Source organism: Saccostrea cucullata, unplaced genomic scaffold (genome assembly GCF_032062105.1).
Source record: "Saccostrea cucullata isolate Sc308-1 unplaced genomic scaffold, CSIRO_AGI_Scuc_v1 ctg512, whole genome shotgun sequence".
Taxonomy (NCBI): Eukaryota; Metazoa; Mollusca; class Bivalvia; order Ostreida; family Ostreidae; genus Saccostrea; species Saccostrea cuccullata.
In genome coordinates, this window is record NW_026935905.1 from 285,238 (window position 1) to 306,150 (window position 20,913).

At 33.7% G+C, this 20,913-nt stretch overlaps 2 protein-coding genes and 1 pseudogene across 2 annotated transcripts; 2 read left to right on the forward strand and 1 right to left on the reverse strand.

The window, feature by feature from the left end:
- The first annotated feature begins 21 nt into the window (after positions 1–21).
- On the forward strand, positions 22–15,702 carry LOC134244191 (hydroxyacid-oxoacid transhydrogenase, mitochondrial-like). The gene is given in 14 exon segments (XM_062726460.1): positions 22–135; positions 1,394–1,434; positions 1,944–1,990; positions 4,031–4,084; positions 4,380–4,534; positions 4,713–4,909; positions 5,126–5,203; positions 5,769–5,874; positions 6,259–6,411; positions 11,511–11,609; positions 11,827–11,973; positions 12,063–12,076; positions 12,446–12,624; positions 14,865–15,702. Coding segments are annotated over 14 exon segments (1,407 nt in total). The 5' UTR covers positions 22–82; the 3' UTR covers positions 14,949–15,702.
- Positions 7,632–10,861, reverse strand: LOC134244190 (uncharacterized; annotated as a pseudogene).
- Positions 15,703–18,735: 3,033 nt separating the features above from the next.
- Positions 18,736–20,769, forward strand: LOC134244174 (uncharacterized; the record flags this gene model as incomplete). Its single annotated transcript, XM_062726440.1, has 4 exons — positions 18,736–18,862; positions 19,842–19,993; positions 20,321–20,397; positions 20,739–20,769. Coding segments are annotated over 4 exons (378 nt in total), but the record flags the coding sequence as incomplete, so codon positions are not given.
- Positions 20,770–20,913: the final 144 nt, after the last annotated feature.

Below are 20,913 nucleotides of genomic sequence, written 5' to 3' on the forward strand. Positions count from 1 at the left end.
GCTGGTAGAATCTATGAATATCAAGCCCGATGATAATTCTATAAATAGGTAGAAGTCGCTCCAGGCCAAGATATATTCGAAGATGGCAGTAAAAACTGCACTAGGGAATTTCTTTAGGAAGTTTGCACACGTTAGGTATGTATTTACAGATTACAATGAAGAGCTTAATTGTTATCTTCTTATGTGCACTGCACCAGATGACAGCGTTCATCAGTATAAACCTGTTCATCTGCATGTTTTGCAAGACACCAGGAAAAATGGGGGTTAGTGGTGGTGGTGGTGTTAGAACAGATACTGTAACAGAGAAAGATATTATTGTTGACCTGAACCGTAGACATCGAAGCAAATTGAAAGGGGGGGGGGCTAAACCAACAATAAAAGGTTAACCTCAATTTTCAATGCCTTAATTAATTTATTATTTGCAAAAATGTGGTAGGGGGCTAAGACCCCCTAGCCTGCCCCCCCCCCCCCCCGAAATTTGAATGACATGCCTTTAAGACTATATAGTGAAGTTTTTCATAGGCACTTGGTTTCAGGATGGTGAATTTTGATTGTGCATAGACCGTTCATGGTAAATGTGGTACGTACTGCTGGTTTGCATGGCAAAATGATATAGTTTGGTGAAATATGACGTAAAAGTAATTGTTTAAAATACGTCATTTAATTATCTATCAAGAAAAACTCCGCCAAACGTTATTATTTTGCCCTTCAAAAGTGTAGTACCGCAATTATCGTGAAGGGGCTAATTATGTGGGTTTTTTGGCGTATCTGCATGAATACCCACATCAAAATAAAAATCGCTGAAATTAAAACGTTTTAAAAATGTCATCATTACTGTATATAAAAAGAGTGAAGGTATATATGACACTTGCCATCTTGGATTCCCAAGGGTTTCTCGGTTCAGACTTGATTTTAATTAATATACATGTATACACTTTTCCTACTGGTTTCAGCTAAGATCTAGCTTCAAAAATGATCGACTAACACCCTTCAACCGTCGGCAAATTTAAACTTGTTGTATAAAACATGGGATAAACCAAAAACGTCCTCGATACTAAGCACAGCTAGAAATTGAAAGCAATGGAAGTGCCTATTTCTGACGATTAAAAATGTAGAAGCATCCCGGAATTACACAGAAAATCTGGATAGACAGAACAAGTTTGGTGCAGTTTCTGAACTCTTGATGGCTTGAACTAATCAATCTTTCAAAGTTAATTCTTGGTTACTTTTATTAATGACCAAAAAAAGAGGAATATAATGTTGATTTATAATTAAAATCAACATAACTATGTAAAATAAATAAAAACAATCCGTATAATCATGATAATAATGTCAGCAGCTTGAACTATAAAAATTAAATGGCATCCAAATTTAAATAATTCATCTATTTCAGATTTGGCAATGCTCATGGTGCCATTACTGTCCAAGGAAAAAGTAAGTATATTTACATTTTTTATAACGGGAACATATACAGCGGTATAATATAAAATTGAAGCAAAAAGTTCACCACATGTAAGGTTAAAACACTGCTCATTTGATTGACTAAGAAATGACAATGCCATCTTAAAATTTTCAGTACAAGTACTGGTAGGTAGTTGCATGTTTGTCCTTTTCTTCAAGCTAAGTTGAAAGAAAAAGAAACTACTCTAGTCTTTCATTTTCATTTGAAGGAAAACAAACTGTTTTCAGACTAAATATCATTTTTATGTCCGTCTGTTGCAAACGATGTGAAGCAAAATTGAGTTTTTCACCATATCTTAAAAGTGTTTGAGAGAAGAATACCATACTCCCTTCCTTTATCATGTTTATAGTATTCTTTCTTCTTAGGCCTTTTTTTTTCTGCTTGTCAAATGATTTTTGAGATCCATGATATATGAGATGATGTTTTATTTTTTGAATATCTATTTTATTAGTAATTAGTACATTAGTTCATATCATTACAGAGAGTTATGGAACATCTGCAGGGGAACAGAAAGAATATGCTTATGAGGTAAATTTTGTTAAACCTTATATTGTTATAATTTCAAGCTTCTTTCATTAAATTAAATTTTATTTTCAAATTTACTCTTTTTAGCATACCTCTAAAGTGTATGTTATTATACCTCATTATAAATATTCTACACAACGCGTTATCTGATTGGTTCTAGGTTATCATGTGATCGGGCCGTAAATTTCATATTTCACGGCCGTCGGCGTGCTTTTCATCATATTCCACCTCTTCGGATACTTAGTGCATTTTCCCGAAATAATTATCGTTCGTTTAAAGAAAACTCCCGAGAGTAGTAGACGTCACAATACCCTGGTTTACGTCATAAAATTGATGATAATGTGTCGTCCAAAGGGTTTTAGTAACTTTACGTTAAAAATGAAAGTGAATTTGAGAGTGGTGCCGAATTTGAAAGTTTTTTTTAACTAAAGGTTTTGTTTGTTTTGGTATAATAAACAATTCATTGCATGAATGTTCGGAAAACATGAAGACTTATTCAGCCAAGAAATATCATATTCCCCTTGGGCAAAGCCCTCGGGGAATATGATTTTTCTTGGCTGAATAAGTCTTCATATTTCCCTCACTATCATGCAATAAATGTATAATATTGTCTGTTTCATGTAATCTTCCTTGGTATTAATGTATATTTATTATACCCACTGCAAACTAAGTTTCGGATGGATGGGGGTTATAAAGAAATCACCTTGTCATCTGTCTGTCTGTGCAATCTTTTCTTGACTGTAATTTTGTAATGGAGAATAATATTGGAATTTCATTAAATAAGAACAGAGATTGTAAACTGAGGATGGGCTTCACTGAAGGTCATTCTGTCAGAAGTAAGGTCATTGGCAGAATAGACCAATCCACACGTTACAAGTTTTAAGTTGTGTCCCTTTGTGGGGTCAACCAAAAGGTCAAAAGGGAAAGAAACATTTCTCCTCTTTATGCTACCAAACATTTGGGCGGGCTATGATGAATCCACTGTGTATAAATTGTTTTCTTTGGATGTGTGGATAGCCCCAACATGGGGCAATTAGTATACACTATGCAACAATTTTTCCCAGTCAAATGACAAAGTTACAAACCTGAAAAGTACAAAGGCTACTGTGAGGATTTTATGGGTTTATCCCCTAAGATGGCGGCCAAGGGACATAACTTTTGAAAAGTGTGGATTCAACTATTAAAATATTATACCTGGTATTTTGTCTGAGATATCTATTAGAATAACTTAAGTAATGATTAATACATGTATTAATCATTACTTAAGTTATTCTAATAGATATTGGTGGCAAAAGTGTTAAATTTGTGTCTGTTCTGTATCTTCTTAATGATTCATACTGTATACAGATTACACTTTTTTATTAGATTCCATGACCTTGACCCAAGATAAGTTCAGTAAATCCAAGGTCACTACCAAAAACAGATATGATATGCAAAGAAAGAATGTTCTTAATCTAAAAGAATGTGACAGTTGTAATCTTGACCCAAGTTAATTGTTGCGCATATAATGTCACTAGCGAAAAATGTAAAATTTATAATTTTCTAATGGATGTTCATATGTCAGTCAAAGATTACTAATGATCAAATGATATTTGTTAAAACCAAGGTCATTTTGCCAAATTCCAGGTCATAATGAAATTTAAAATCACATTAGGAAATGGCAACAATAAGTATTATATTTTCAGCTTGCTCATGATACCTGTAGTTCAATATATTTACAGGAATATAAATTTTGCAGATTCTTATCTTTCATAACATCTGATCTTCTCCAAAATAAAAATTGAGGTACAAAAATACAATATACATACAATGTATATGCAAACAATTAAGAACATGAATTCTTTATATAATATTAGCACCATAATTTGAATTCTTTGGAATTGGTCACCGTAAGTATTGAAGGATTTTAAACATTTTAGTTGATGGTTCAAAGAAGGAGTTTTAGCATGTTTAATGAATAAGATTGAGTGCTTTGGTTAAGAAAAGCATTTTACTCTCAGCAATCTACAGTGTATATACAAGTATCATATTTATATTTTTCAGATGGCATGTTCAAATATACGATATGGAGAAGGGGTCACTAGAGAAATTGGATTGGTAAGGTTTTTAATTTGTCTTTATTATAAGCTCACCTGAGCAGGCTGCTCAGAATATGTAGTACATAATCTATCTGTATTTTTGCTAGTTAACTTTTCATAAATTTCATTTTTCGTGAGAACTACTAATTCCATTCTAACTTAGCACATAGTATTTTATGGCAATAAAGGGAATTAAAACCTTAATTAATTTTATTCAACGGTCTGCTGAAAGAACAGCAGGACCATAATCATCAACTCAGGTGAGTGTTGTTACTCATAGGCCTCTTTTTGTAATCTTAATTGTTCGTTTTCAGGACTGTAAAAATCATGGTGCAAAGAACATTTGTGTTATGACGGACAGGAACTTGGTTAAGTTGGAGTCAGTGAAGGTGGTCTGTCAAGCTTTAGAGGATGTTGGACTGAAGTACAGTGTGTATGATAAATGTAGGGTGGAGCCATCAGATAAAAGGCAGGTACAGGGTATCCCGAAACAAGTGCACCAATGAATTTAAGTAAAGAGTGTCTCAAAATAAATACATAAAATAATTTCATCTATCTGGATGTACAGAGAGAAATTACATTCTGCCTTACTGGGTGCATCTTTGTTCTTTTAAGATATGAGAAATTGTAAATTCTTATATTTTCAGTTTTAAAGATGCCATTGACTTTGCCACTAAGGGTAACTTTGACCTATTTGTGGCAGTGGGGGGTGGCTCTGTGATGGACACATGTAAAGCTGCCAATCTTTACTCCTCTAATCCAAAGGCGGAGTTTCTGGACTATGTTAATGCCCCTATAGGGAAGGGCCTGCCTGTCACTCATAAAGTCAAACCCCTGATTGCAGGTAAGACACCTTTAGATAATTAATCCCACTTCTAGTTAAATGTTACATGCCATGTACATTATATAAAAAAACTTTATTTAATCTGTAGGGTTGACACCATGCAGTGCTTCAAGCGTAAATGTCTAATCCTGAAAGATCTTATAAATGAAATGGAAAATTTTGATGATTTGGAGTAAGAAAAGTAAGATATGATATGTTATTTATTCTTTGTTTCAGTGGCAACCACCGCAGGAACAGGAAGTGAGACCACAGGAACAGCTGTGTTTGACTTTTCTGAAATGAGAGCAAAAACAGGTTACATTACTTACATACATATATCTTAAGCTCAACTGAGCAGAAAGCTCAAGTGAGCTTTTCAGATCACCTGTTGTCTGTCTGTCTTTCTAGCTGTCTGTCTAATCATCCATCCATCTAGAAAATTTTGCACATTTTCAAATTCTTCTCAAGAACTACTTGTCAATTTTAACCAAATTTTGTACAAAGCATCCTTGAATGAAAAAAAGTTAAAATTGTTAAAAAATAAAAATAATTTTTACATTGAAATATATCTATGGAAAAAATCTGAAAATTTTCTTAAGATTTAAAGATACTGAAACTTATGTGATAGCATCCTTGTGTAGTGTGGATTTTTTTTTTTAAATGATGGCTCTAAAGGGTAGGATGGGAAATCAAAGTTTTACATTGAAATATCTTTAAGAATTATTAAATATCTTCTTTTTAAGAACCACAGTGTCAGAAAAGCTATCACTTAATTGTAAGTTTCCTTGGGTAGTGTAGATTGTAAATTGTTGAAATCACATTCCCTCCCCACCCCCTTCCCCCGCTGTTCATTTTTAATGTATCAGTCATATCGTTGAAGGTATTTCAAACAGAGAGATCCGCCCCACACTTGGTATAGTTGATCCATTACATCTCAGAACCATGCCAGAGAGGGTGACAGCCTACAGTGGAATTGATGTTCTATGGTAAGCTGGGTTTATTGTTATGCTCTTCATGAAACAAATAAGAAATATAGACACATGCATCCAATTAGAGTTTCCATTAACAGTCCCTGCACTTAAAATTCAGAGTTCTGTGGAAATCTGTACATTTGTTAGAATTCCTACTGTTAAATTTATATATTTTAGATAAAATATACAAATATAGCATCATCTGATTATAAATTTCCATGATAAGTTTAATTTACCAGATTACTTTGTCAGAAACTGTCCCACAAATCTTAACAAACCACAATTCTTTAAAAATGATTTGTAAATAATTTTTGAACACATTTTTATATAGCAGGTTTCTGTGTATGATAGAGACATATTTTGATCATTGATATAATTATTCTGCAAATTCTGTTTTAGCCATGCAATAGAATCCTACACTGCCTTACCATATTATGAGAGAGTCCCCCGTCCTGTCAATCCAAACCTTCGCCCCGCCTACCAGGGTTGTAATCCAATCAGTGACATTTGGGCAAGACATGCCTTACAGATTACCAACAAGTATATCAAGAGGTAATTGTGTAGCCAAAGAAAAGATTAATTATACAGTCAAACTTCATTATTTCAAACTCATTAGGACCAAATTTAATATTTGGGATATCTGAGGATTTTTTATACATCGTACTAAAAGAATATTTTTAAAAGTGTTTGGGACTTCCAAACATTTTGACTTATTTTCTGTTCTAGCTTGTAACATGAGTTTTGATTTGTTAATAGCATGTCGGGTGTGTATTTCCATACACCCGACTTGAGCCAGGGGTAAATTATGTGACATCACAATGCATTGCAGCATGTAGTAAATATTGATAGTTTGAAACACCATTGGTTGCACTTCAGTTTTACCATTTACAAAGAATTTATTTGGTCACATAAAAATTAAATCAAGATCCTTTGTTATCCAGGTTCACTCAAGGGTATATGGGGATTTGCTACTGTTTGTATTCCATACACCCTTTGGCCCCTTGATTGATCATATGTGACAAGCCATGAGAATTTTGGCCCAAATGAGGTACCTGGGAGAAAATGAGATTTTTATACTATCTAGTAGAGATGACCCCCAGTAACAACTATCTGTTGTTTTTTCTTTGATATCCCTATTGATTGTCAAGAAAATTGGACTTTACTACTTGGTTCTTATGCGCCCGGATCGATAGATCAGGGGGCGCATACTGTTTTTGTCCTGTCTATCTTTAAACGTTAACCTTCGCCATAACTTTTGAAATATGAGAGATAGAAACCTCATATTTGGTATGCATATTCCAGTAACCAAGCTCTTTCAAATTACACCAAGGTCAATGACCTTGTGACCTTGACTGTGACCTACTTGTATTTGCTAAAAATAGTCTTTTTGAACCTTTGCAATACATCTTTACATGTAACAATACGAGATAGAAACTTCATACTTTCTATGCATACTCCACTAAATTAAGTTTTTTCAAATGATACCAAGGTTAATGACCTTGTGACCTTGACTGTGACCTATATACTAAAAATAGTTTTTTCAAACTTAGGGACCACTGGGTACATAGTGTTTCATGAACACATCTTGCTTTATCTGATATTGGTGATTTCTGCGACTTTAAAGTAACATAAAAGCAATGAAGTAACACAATTTGAAATAGATGTTATTTCATTCTGAAACACATATTGTTTGATCAAATTAATACAACAGAATATAACAGTTTTAAGAACTGGATAAAATCAAACTCTTAACATCCATGACTGTTTGACAGCATGTAAATTACATTGATTTGTTACAATGTTAATTTGCACATTTTCTCTTTCCTAATTTCACTTTCTGTTCAACTTTTATGGCTGATGGTTTTGGTACACTTGGGCGGGGACATGCCTCATGACTGGCACAGTATGGGGCCACCTCGTCGTATAAATACCACTGTCGCTGTGCGTCAAGGCCACATGCTTTGATAACAGTTGGAAGAGAGGCATCCATGTTTGGAAACCTGAATTCTTTGTGTTTCAGGATGTTGACAGTAATTTCTTCATCACCAGCATACTTTCGTAGATGGACTACTCCAGGATGTTCCTGTGTCATGCTGCAAAAGTCAAAGATGTTAGATCTTCCAACATATATTGTTTTTCTAACATATTTATCTACAGTTTAATGCAAAAGATATTGAAGGAGCACAGTCATGGCAGTTAGAATTAGTTAAGAATTTCTCTTCAGTTCTGTTTTTAGCAGCATACATGTACATGCATACAAAAATTTTCAAAATTCAATGCTAACAGAATTCTTCATAACCTTATACTTAAAATTTGCATTTGTCAACATGGGCTTAAATCTGATGTATTTGGTGTTTACTTTTGGGGATTTTTTTTTTTTTTTTTTTTGTATACATGTTCATGTAATTTTTTTAATTTGACAACATAAAGATATTTAATTGAGGGATAAATTATACAAGCATAAGAAAATAAAAGAATATATGACAAACAAACACCAAATATATATATTTAATAAGATGAACATGTATAAAGAAAAATACTAAATTAATTTCGATGTTTTGGTCTGAAAATCGCTGGTTTTACTAAAGTCATGAAATTCAGACCAAATTAAATAAAATGAAAAAAAAAATATAATACCATAGAAGTACTTTTTTCGTATGGTATTAATTTACGGTATGTACGCGGTCACAAATTTTTCGCGGAAATTTGTCCAAGCATACTTAATAAACATGTAAGGTATATATAGGGACAGTTAAGAAATCCACATGATTTTCTACCTGCAGATTAAACAAAAATCAAGATTCCGCAGAATTATGACAGCGTGGAAAAAAGTATGTCTACAGTATACTTGAAGATCTTATCTATGCCTCTCTGTGCATTTGTTGTTCTGTGATAACCCAACCTCCAATGAATTAATTGATAAAAAACACAGGCAATATAATGCATACCGAAAATGATGATACTGCTTGAGTTGAGGTATTGGCTTGAAGTACTGCAGAAACGTTCCAGTCATAGAAAATGACTGGATTGGGGATCCTCTACAAGCTAATATTATGGTTATTCCTAGATGAATGACAACAGATTTGGCCACTTCCTCAAGATTCTCTGCAGTTTTCGCCATTTCACCTTCCAGAGCCCAAAATGCCAGTCGGGATGAAACTTTGTGTGGCCTGCCTCCATCAGAGAAAACTCAATGGTCATATGTCTGCCGGTCATAACTCGCCACATCCCATATCTACAAGACATTCTTTTAAAATAAAATTCAAAAGAGACAAGATCTCTAAATGCACTTCTAAAAGAACTTCATCATGAAACTAAACTAATAAAAGAGAGCAAATGAATTGAAAATAATTTTGCCAGTGTATTTCATTACATGTACCACATGTAAACATGGATGTATTTGACATGAAGACACCTATTGTATTAATTTTGCAAAAATACCACCCGCACAAATTGTAGTTAATATATAGACAGTTGGATTGGAAATACATACCCAATAACAGTGTTGTTTTTATTTTGACCAGTGCAGTTGTCCATATGGAGTTGTAAATTCATTTCTCCATAACCTTTAAGTTGAAAATGGTGGTGAATCATACTGGCAACAGAGTTTGCCCCCTTTCCAGAATGCTGAGACTCATCAATCAAGTAAAATATCTGTGATCCTGGATAAAAGTTCACAAAAAAATGTTTGCACTGAAAAAGCTATTCTTTTACTTCAATTTTTTTTTTTATGAAAGGGTGCATTTCTAAAAATGTAATTTTAAATTTACAGGTTGCATGTATTAGCCAATTAAATGCACTGCCTAGTCTGTTTTATAAATTAAATTTGTTAGACTAGTAGTAGTATACTTGTACATGAATCTATAAATTTTATTTTCTATCATTGAACTAAAAGAGTAATGCTAAAAAATCAATTAGACTATTGTAGTCTTGTGTTTGACGTTCTAAAAATTACCTGAACCCTCTGAACAGATTCCAAAACACTGGCATTTCCGTGGGGTTTTGAAGAACAAAGGACCAACGTGTTGCGCATAATGTGCATAATCAAAACTGTAATGTTGAGTTCCCTCCAAAGAACAGATGGGCTGACCTGGGGAAAATATCAATAGCCAATTGATTAAGAAAAATCACTAATTTAACAGAACTAATGTATAAATGATCAACTAATTTCAAACAATATTACTTGAATCATATAATAAATTGTTACCTCTGGTTTTTCTCTCATTTGGAAAAAAAAAGTTTTAGAAACTTCACATTGCCTTCTGTAATAAATCTTTGATTTTTACATGAGCTGTGTATTTCTCAAGATGTTGCTCCTTTTCCTCTTCTGTCATATTGCCACCATGAATCAGGATATTCGCATAGGATTGGCATTTATAATATAGGTCTGTTGAAGGCTTGCTAATTAGAACATGTGGACATGTATTCAGCCAAACTCTTTTAAATTCTGACAAACATATCTTTCTTAAATGTAGACTCTCTGCAACTAACAAATAGTCCTGATGTATATCAGCTTTTGTCTTATCAGAGGGCAACACTATAGCTCTACAATCTCTGTAGTTCGGCAGTCTTCCTGGTAATGGTAAACCAAACTTGTTTCCATAAGATGTTAGAAAATCTTTTACAGATTGAACATCATTTACAGTGAGGGCATGCTTTGGATGTTTACCAATGTTTCCATGGATTCTAGGAGCGAGTCCATCCTTATCAAGGGAACGAGCAAGCACGTCCACCGTCTTCCTATAAACTCCATGGCAAAACGCAAATGTTTCTCTACACACTTGATGTCCATTAAAAAAATATTCTTGTCTAATTCTCTCCCTTTCTTTTGATCTATGTTTCTTTGCACTAGTCACTTTGTCATTTCGGCGATGGTGAAATAATTGCACTTTGATCATCATATCTAGTTCCTCCTTGTTCATTTCCAGGCACGTGTTTCTGTATTCAAGCAAAGATTCTAAATCGACGACCTCACTACATGGTTTTCCGTAGAGTCGAGAACAACCGCAGTTTTAGAATTAAACTTTTGAAATTGGTCAATTTCAATCTACCTCACTCTGCTCTATTGGTATTAAACATTCCTATTTCTCCATCGCTTTCATTTTCGTCAGAGCTCTCTGCGTTATCAGAGTGATATTCTGCGACATCCGATGTGTTTGACAAGTTTCCAAAATATAGGTCATTCACTCGATTTATTTCGTTTACAAATTCTTCATCTTCGTTTTCTACTATTTCCGGGGGGAACTTGCATTAGAAACTGCACTTGACTGGCTTAGTTGGCTGCAGCTTTCCATTCCGGCGATTCTAAGGTTTAAACATTTCTCGAGACGCCATGATTGTTTACACCAACAACTCGGAAACTAAACATATGCTAAAGAAGAGTTAGTCTTACGGGGAATAACTCTAAAACTTTCAATAATATTTAAATCAAAATAAGATCGATTTTCTTATTATTTTTGTTTATATAAAAAAAGTCTTTAAACATTACACAATCTAAATTCATCCTGCAATTATTTTAACAAGTGCGCGAAATTCACGCTTTTTTGTAAACGTTGATTGTGACGTTTTTTTCATTATTACGTTTTGCCGCATTTGGGCCAAAAATCTCATGGCGAGTCACATATACTGTACAGTGTATATTAAATTTTTAGGGCAGTCTATGATGCTGGTGATATGGAGGCTAGATCCATCATGCACCTGGCCAGTTGTTACGCAGGAATTGGATTTGGAAATTCCGGATGTCATTTGTGGTAAGATTAAAGATTTTAAATATAATCTCTCACACCAAGGGTATTCCTTTTTTATCCTTTTCAGTCTTCATAAAAATATTCCTCATTTAATGTCAAGGGTTTGTCATGTTCTAGTCAATGCTCATAATTTTCCTCATTTTGATTTAACAGCTTTTAATAATAAGTATTACAGTTATGATTAATGAATCTTAATCTTACATTTCCCTCTCTTTTTCAGTCATGCCATGTCTTACCCTATCTCTGGTCTTGTTAAATCCTACATGTCTAAAGGATATGATGATGATCATCCAATGATGATGTATAGAATTATGAAAGGCAAAGAAATTTTATAATCATTTCAAGTTTTTTTTATATATAATATATGGCTCAAATGAATATTTTGAAACATTGTTTTAATTGCCATGTACACTTCAGATTTGTTAACCTTGCATCCTAAAATTATATTTTTCTAAGACCAAAGCGGCGTGGTTATAAAATCAGGTATGTGTTATATTTTTGATTTTAAATGTTACTTTTTTTCTGATTCTAAATACTCTGTCATTTAACAACAGCTTATATACATATCCATAAAGCAATTTTCTAGGCAGCACAATATGTGCAAAAGAATTCAATAAAATTTTATTTTCAAGGTCCAATTGAAACAAAATAATATAACGAAGATGGTTTGTTCCTTTATTAATTGGACAGTCATTGCAGTCATGCAAAATGTCGAGTACCAAATCTCTAGGTTTTTTAAATCTATATGTCTGCATATACATGCATATCTTATAAATTTTACATTTTCCTTTTGAATCTTTCCAATTTTGAATCTTGGATAAGGTAAACTGAAGTAAAAGCCCACTGATATTCAACTTCAGGTGTGGATACAACAAACAAGAGGAAGGAGGATGCTGGTCTTATCTTGGCTGACCGACTGAGACAGATCATGCAGGACCTGGAGATGCCAGATGGACTGTCCAGTCTAGGATATACCAAGGATGACATTCCTAACCTAGTCAAAGGAACAATGCCTCAGGTAAGACATTCCTAACCTAGTCAAAGGAACAATGCCTCAGGTAAGACATTCCTAACTTAGTCAAAGGAACAATGCCTCAGGTAAGACATTCCTAACCTAGTCAAAGGAACAATGCCTCAGGTAAGACATTTCTAAACTAGTCAAAGGAACAATGCCTCAGGTAAGACATTCCTAACCTTGTAAAAGGAACAATGCCTTAGGTAAGACACCCCTTACCAAGTCAAAGGAACAATGCCTCAGGTAAGACATTCCTAACCTAGTCAAAGGAACAATGCCTTAGGTAAGACATACCTAACCTAGTCAAAGGAACAATGTCTCAGGTAAGACATACCTAACCTAGTCAAACAAACAGTGTCTGGGGTAAGACATTCCTAACTAGAAGGAACAATACCTCAGGTAAGACATTCCTAACCTAGTCAAAGGAACAATGCCTCAGGTAAGACATTCCTAACCTTGTCAAAGGAACAATGCCTCAAGTATGACATTCCTAACCTAGTCAAAGAACAATGCCTCAGGTAAGGCATTCCTAACCTAGTCAAAGGAACAATGCCTCAGGTAAGACATTTCTAACTTATCAAAGGAACAAGACTCAGGTAAGACATTCCATACCTAGTCAAAGGAACAATGCCTCAGGTAAGACATTCCTAACCTATTCAAAGGAACAATTCCTCAGATAGGACACTCCTAACCTAGTCAAAGGAACAATGCCTCAGGTAGGACATTCCTAACCTAGTCAAAGGAACAATGCCTCAGGTAAGACATTCCTAACCTAGTCAAAGGAACAATGCCTCAGGTAAGACATTCATAATCTAGTCAAAGGCACAATGCCAAAGGAACAATGCCTCAGGTAAGACATTCCTAACCTAGTCAAAGGAACAATGCCTCAGGTAAGACATTCCTAACCTAGTCAAAGGAACAATGCCTCAGGTAAGACATTCCTAACCTAGTCAAAGGAACAATGCCTCAGGTAAGACACATTCAAAAGAACAAGCCTCAGTTAAGATATTCCTAACTTATCAAAGGAACAATGCCTCAGGTAAGACATACCTAACATAGTCAAAGGAACAATGCCTCAGGTAAGACATACCTAACCTAGTCAAAGGAACAATGCCTCAGGTAAGACATTCCTAACCTAGTCAAAGGAACAAATGTAAGACACTCCTAATCTAGTCAAAGGAAAAATGCCTCAGGTAAGACATTCCTAACCTAGTCAAAGGAAACAATGCCTCAGGTAAGACATTCCTAACTAGTTAAAGGAACAATGCCTCATGTAAGGCATTCCTAAGCTAGTCAAAGGAACAATGCCTCAGGTATGACATTCCTAACCTAGTCAAAGGAACAATACATCAGGTAAGACATTCCTAACCTAGTCAAAGGAACCATGCATCAGGTTAGACATTCCTAACTTAGTCAAAGGAATAATGCCTCAGGTAAGACATTCCTAACTAGTCAAGAGAACAATGCCTCAGGTAAGACATGCCTAACCTAGTCAAAGAAACAATGCCTCGTAAGACATTCCTAACCTAGTCAAAGGAACAATGCCTCAGGTAAGACATTCCTAACCTAGTCAAAGTAACAATACATCAGGTAAGACATTCCATACCTAGTCAAAGGAACAATGCCTCAGGTAAGACATTCCTAACTGAGTCAAAGGAACAATGCCTAAAGTAAGACATCCCAAACCTAGTCAAAGGAACAATGCCTTAGGTAAGATACACCAAGGATGACATTACTAACCTAGTCAAAGGAACAATGCCTCAGGTAAGACATTCCTAACCTAGTCAAAGGAACAATGACTCAGGTAAGGAAAACAATGTCTCAGGTAGGAAGCTATTCTGAATTCAGGTAGGAAGAACATTACCTTGGCTAAGAAGATATCAGGATAGAGTAATGTATTACATTTTTAAAGCAACAAATAACTTTTTTCTTCAAAACTTGTAATCCTGAACTTAAAGTTTTAAGCATCAAATTGTTCAAAAATTAATATCTTGAACTGAATTTAACCAAGAAAAAGTCTGAAGGTTTGAGATTTTGTGGAAAAGTTTATCAAAGAGAAGTTTGTGAGAATTCAGAATAGCTTCAACAATCCATAATTTTAAAGATATCAGTTTTGAGATACAAATTTCACTTTATTAGAATCTGTAGCATTTTCTGTATTTGCTCAATAAAAACATTGACCTTTTTTGGAAATTGCAGAGTCAAACTTTTTCACCAAATTATTTTATTTATTTCTCTTACAGCATCGGCTGACAAAGCTTTCCCCTCGTCCTATAACTGAGGAGATAATAACAGGAATATTGGAGAAATCCATGAAAAACTACTGAGCATTTACAGTATAATGTAACACAGAGATAGGCATCCTTCAATGTGTAAAGGTTTGACAGTGAATGAAGGGGCTGGAAAATCTCAGGGTAATGGAAATCTGGAGTTGTGAATATCCATAACAAATGATTCTAGAGGACCAATTATACTAAACAACGATTAATTTATGTATAGTAAACTTACTTGATAAAAGTAAGGGAATATTTTTAGAGATAAAGGAAATGAGAGATTTCTGTTGTGCAGATTGTACTCATTAATTTCTGATGGTCTTTTTTGTGCATGCTGTATTTTTTATGTCTATTATTAATCTTATAGCAATATATTTTTATTATATATTGGTGCTACCTAATAAATATGTATGAACAGATTGTGTAAATTGTATCTTTATATTGTAAACACCTTTCAATCATTTGTGGCAGCCCTATCATATCTTTTAATCTGTCTTTCAATCCATGAATTTCATATACTAAACTTTTCCTTCACTTTTAAAATTCCCTAAGATTGTTGCAGCAGTTACATTTTACATTTGCATTAAGCTCGAGTTACAAAAAAAATTATATGATGATGTATTTCGTACAATTTGCAGAAAAGAGCAGTGTAGGAAAGCCAATGACCGTAATATAGTTTACAGTCATTAAAATGTAACATTTGTATGCATATCTGTGCAAATCTGCTGAAAATTGAATGTACACTTATGAAAACTTGCTATTGGTGATTGTAACTTACTTGAACTTTGAAAATAAAGCTGTAGTTCGATCTCAAAGTTTTTTTTAGAATGATGACTCTACAAAACATTAAGATGGCTGAATTTTTGGTTTTTCAATGAAGTGACCGTAATTTATGGAATTTAATGTGTTCTCTTTTCTGTAGTATGAAATATCTGATGTTTTCCATCTAAAATAATACAGGGCGCCGTTTTGGTATTTATTGCCAAGAGTGATATCACCTATTCGAATGGGTGATATCACTTATTCAGTTGGTGATATCACCTATTCAAATAAGTAATATCACCTATTCAGATTTTGAATAAGTGATATCATATATTTTCCAAAGGTGATATCAGAATTAGAATAAGTGATATCACCTATTCGAAAAATATCATCTATTCTAAAATATTATATTTATACTTCTAGATGTACAAAAAAACCTCTAAAGTGTAATCCGCGATATCACAATTGAATCAGTTTTACCAAACACAAAAATATATATCATATAGAAATGGCAAAAAAGAAAAATTTGACACTCAATGGAACGGGTGGAACCAACTTTTTCTATAACTCTCTATCTCTTCTCTTTCTCTCTCTCTCTCTCTCTTCTTCCCCCGCCCCCTCTCTCACTCTCTTATATGTAAAAATACACAATTCTTTAACAAAGATTTTTAATGTTTCTGTATGAAATGAATTCCGTTGTGTTAAAAAAATAAATATAAAAAAAAAGACAAACATTAATAACAAGATGTGTTTGTAGATACCCCATATGGCAGCTCATACCCCAGGCTAAAGGTTTCTCAAATGCAAGTCAAGGTCAAGAGATAAAGAAAAAGTTTTGCAAAAGTAGGTCAAACTCAAAAGTCAAAGATAAAAAGTCAAAATGTTGGTACCCAAAGGAGAGTCATGTCATAAGTAAAATGAAAACCCTTGCAATAACTGCTTGAATCTTATGTTCAAGTTTTTCAAAAGTAGGTCAAACTCCTTGGTCAAAAGTCAAAGTAAATGGAATGGCCTTATTACTAGTAATTCACCTCTGAAATATGAAAACTGTAACACTAGCTATTGCTGAGCTATGGTCAAGGTTATAATGGTTTTTTTTATAGTGGATCAAATTGTGTCAAACACAAAGGTCAATGTCAAAGAGTCAAAATTGTTGGTACCCAAGGAAAAGTCTTGCCACAAGAAATGCACATATGAAGTATAGAAATCATTTAAAAGTTATGGATCATTTAAAATTTGATAAGATATGGCAAAAGTCAAGCTTCAAGGTCAAGATGTCACATGTTGGTACCAAAGAAAGGACTAGCTAGGACATGGAATACACTCATGAAACATAACGCCATAACTTTAAGCAATCAAAAAGTTATGGTAAAGCTTAACGTTTTTGTGAACAAACAGACAGATGGACGAACAGAGCAAATATTACCGGGTATTTGCCCCAATTTTTCGATATACAGAAGCAAAAAAATTGTTTGAACAGTGTGAAAAGGGTTACATTATTCAGTATTTCACAATTTACCTTTTACATTTACGCCTTCATCCTCAACTCAACCCCAAACCCCTTTGTCCCATCCATCGATTGGCTGACTGCTTACGAATAATTTTTATGCGCCCAAATCAATATAAGGGCCATATTGTTTTTGTCCTGTCTGTTTGTCTGCAAACTTTAACCTTCGCCATAACTTTTGAACCATGAAAGATAAAAACTTCATATTTGGTATCACCGTCGGAAACCCACGGCTGATTACGCTTCGTTCCGATGATGATTTGGTTTGCGTACTCCACTAATTAAGTTCTTTCAAATGACACCAAGGTCAATGACCTTGTGACCTTAACTGTGACATATATGCTAAAAATAGCTTTTTTGTCTGTAAATTTTTACATTTGCCATCACTTTTGAACCGTAAAAGATAGAGACTTCATATTTGATATGCATATACTCCACTAATTAAGCTCTTTCAAATGACACCAAAGTCAATGACCTTGTGACCTTGACTGTGACTTATATGCTAAAAATAGCTTTTTGAACCTTCACCTTAACCTTTGGACTCTGAGAGATCTACTAGACTTCATATTTAGTCAGCGTACTCCACTTATTAAGCTCTTTCAATTGACACCAAGGTCAATGACCTTGTGACCTTGACTGTGACCTATATGCTAAATATAGCTTTTTTCGAACTTTGTTGCCGCCAGGTGCATAGTGTTTTACAAACACGTCTTGTTCAATTCTTCTTTTGATCTTGCAGACAGTACAGTATTTAATCCCCTGCAGCGATATGAATCTTAGAATGGATAAAACGCACTATAAAAGACAAAGTTTGGTTACTAAGTACCAATGCCTTTTTACACGAACCCTATAGAATGACATAGAGAGTCTAGCTCTTGAGCAGCACTTAGTTAATAATTTCCCGTTATGCATTAATTTCGATCATTTAATACACCTGTAAAACAATCAGGTTTTATTATCATTTAATAAGGCTAAAGTATATAATAACTGGCTGATTTTATCACCACTGTTAATGTAATTTATGGTAAAAACATCGGTCTTAATTGATTTCACAGTTTATAATCAATTTCGTAAATACCTTTTTCTCAGTAAATGTTCTGAATAGTTTTAAGTCATTATATGCAGAATGATGATTGCGCACCATTTTTTGCTGGTAGCCTCCTTTGGATGTTTCATTAAAGTAAGATATGTATTGTTTAATGCATATTTTCATTTGATAATGACATGTGTCGCTGTTTTTATTAGCAAAAATATTAAATGAAGTTCACAATAGATATTTAATTACGTAATACTAAGTAATACCTTTTTTTTTTAGAAACTAGGTGCATTAAAATGCCACACACCGAAAAAAAAACCTTTGAAACATTTTCAGTTGAATCTAATTAGTAGAGATCGAAATAGCTGCAGATCTGTATATTTGACTTTAAAAAATGGGGAGCTAAGGTAGAAATTCTTTTCAGGGATCTGAGTATGACATTCACTTCTCTGCACCGACAGGTAATGTATTCTTCTACTATCCATATGATTATTTAACATTTATCTATGCAGTGCGTACTTTTTTGATTTTAAAATTTATCCCCCCCCCCAGATGATCCATGTACCAGGGTCCGATGTGCCCGGGGAGTGTGCGAGTCTCTGTATCAGTCCGCCATCTGTCGGTGTCAGGAGGGATTCTGGGGATATCGTTGTGAACATCAAGGTAAGAGAGCATATATTTTTGTTATACTAATTTTTCTAAAGAGGCCGAAAGGTTGTCGGATAATAAAATTTACATTTAAATAATATATATATTTTCCCAATGTTTAGATCTACACACTGGATATATCGTACAAATTACTGGTAACTTAATATAATAATTCCGTAGAGGAGATAATCTACAGAGATAATTTACATTAAGGTTTTTCCACCCTAACAATTTTAATGGTTCAAAGTACAAAAATTGCATTTACATTCATTTAAAATAGTTTTTTAAAAATACTAATAATTGCAAAAAATGTATAGGTCGCCAAATTATTTAGGATAGGAGACATAAATAAACAGAAGTGTATGTCAACATAAAAAATATACATTTTTGGTAAATATTATGATAAAAATTATGTAAAAACTGGATCAAATGCATAATCCTGATGCTGAAAGTGAAATATACAGCTGTACTTACTACTCCTATTATAATTTTGTTTCAAAAAATAAGGGAAGGCAAAATTTTACAATGAAGAAGTACAATAAAGAAAATCTTCATTTCAAAAAAGGAGTCATTGTCCTTGTCATGCAACATTTTTTTAAAGATTGAATAATTGATTAAAATAGAAAATAAACTTTTTTAAAATTCTTTCACTTAACAATATTTATCATGACACCTTTTGAAAAGCGTTCTTATAAAAATTACTGTTTATTCTTTTCAACGCATTGACAATTATTCCATTTTTACCTCAATTGTACAATCAATATTAGTTTCATTTGTTTTTTTGTTTTTTTTTTTTATTTTATCTGTTGTCATTTTCCATTGAAAGTTTTATATTGCCATTTTTATTCCACACAATTTAAAGTACATTTTTTTTTCATTTTTTTGATGTTCTGCATCAATATTTTACAAAGGAAAGATAGTCATTTATTTAGGTAAGAGTTATCTCTCTTGTCAAAGGGTCAGTGAACCTTAATACTTGTGTCCTCTACTCCAGGGGTGGACAGCGTCTCTACCTTCTGGGACTACCTGCCGTTACAGGAGGAGGCCTTCCTGACGGGGTCTGTCACGATCGAGAAGGCGTCAACAGACCCCCGCTGTCAACGGGGGTCATTCCAGGGACCACTTCACAGAAGAGCCGCCATCAGCGTAAATATATATAATAGTAAAAGAGAAAGGGGGTATCTAATTCTGGTATTTCCTATGTAGAGTATTAAACTGATATTGGTGAAAATTGGTATACGAGTTGGTAGTACAAGTGCTCCTACATTGGTTAAATATTACCAAGTGGAGTTAATGACACTATATTTATAGATATATTTTATTTCTGAATATGGATCGAATGTGCGAAAACGTGCACGTGTATAAAAGCTAAATTTATTTAGAGGAGCTAAGATATATAATGTTCAAATATAAATACGTGGACTTGTTTTATATAAAGAAGTGAAAATATTTTTTTTTTTAACTTCTTCACAGAAAAGTGAGAGATTTGAAAACGCTAAAAAGAGATGGACAGAGAGGCGTGTTCGAAGACAGCAGTCTGTAACTAGATGGTCAGATTTTTTTTGTGGCTTATCCATATAGATAACACTTTTATATACATACTAAAATAACCCCCATATTTACATGTAATTTTATCATGCATGCTATTCCTTTTTTGTGTTTTAACAAAAATTACTTCTATAAGCATTTCCAGAAAGGAAAATGTAAAAGTGGATTGAGCGTCCTCCTATGTATTTGGGAAAATCTCGACTGAATCCGTATCTCCTAACCTCATTTACCACTGAATAACCCCATCTAGCAGGAAACGGAATCGGTCAGATTATCCGCTTGCTCCAGTCTTTTTTTTTTATAGCCTTCTTTGGAACATCGAACTTTTTTTTCTCTTTTTCAGTGAAATAGGAATATCTGGTTAAAAGAAAATAGAGAGCCGTACAATGATGGATGAGTTTACAGGGTGGATGCTTTTAAAATAAATTGTAGTTTCCAATATTGACTATTGTTGTTTTATTATTAAAATGAAAAGTGATAACACCGATTTTTTAAATATCAAAATCAGCAACACGTCT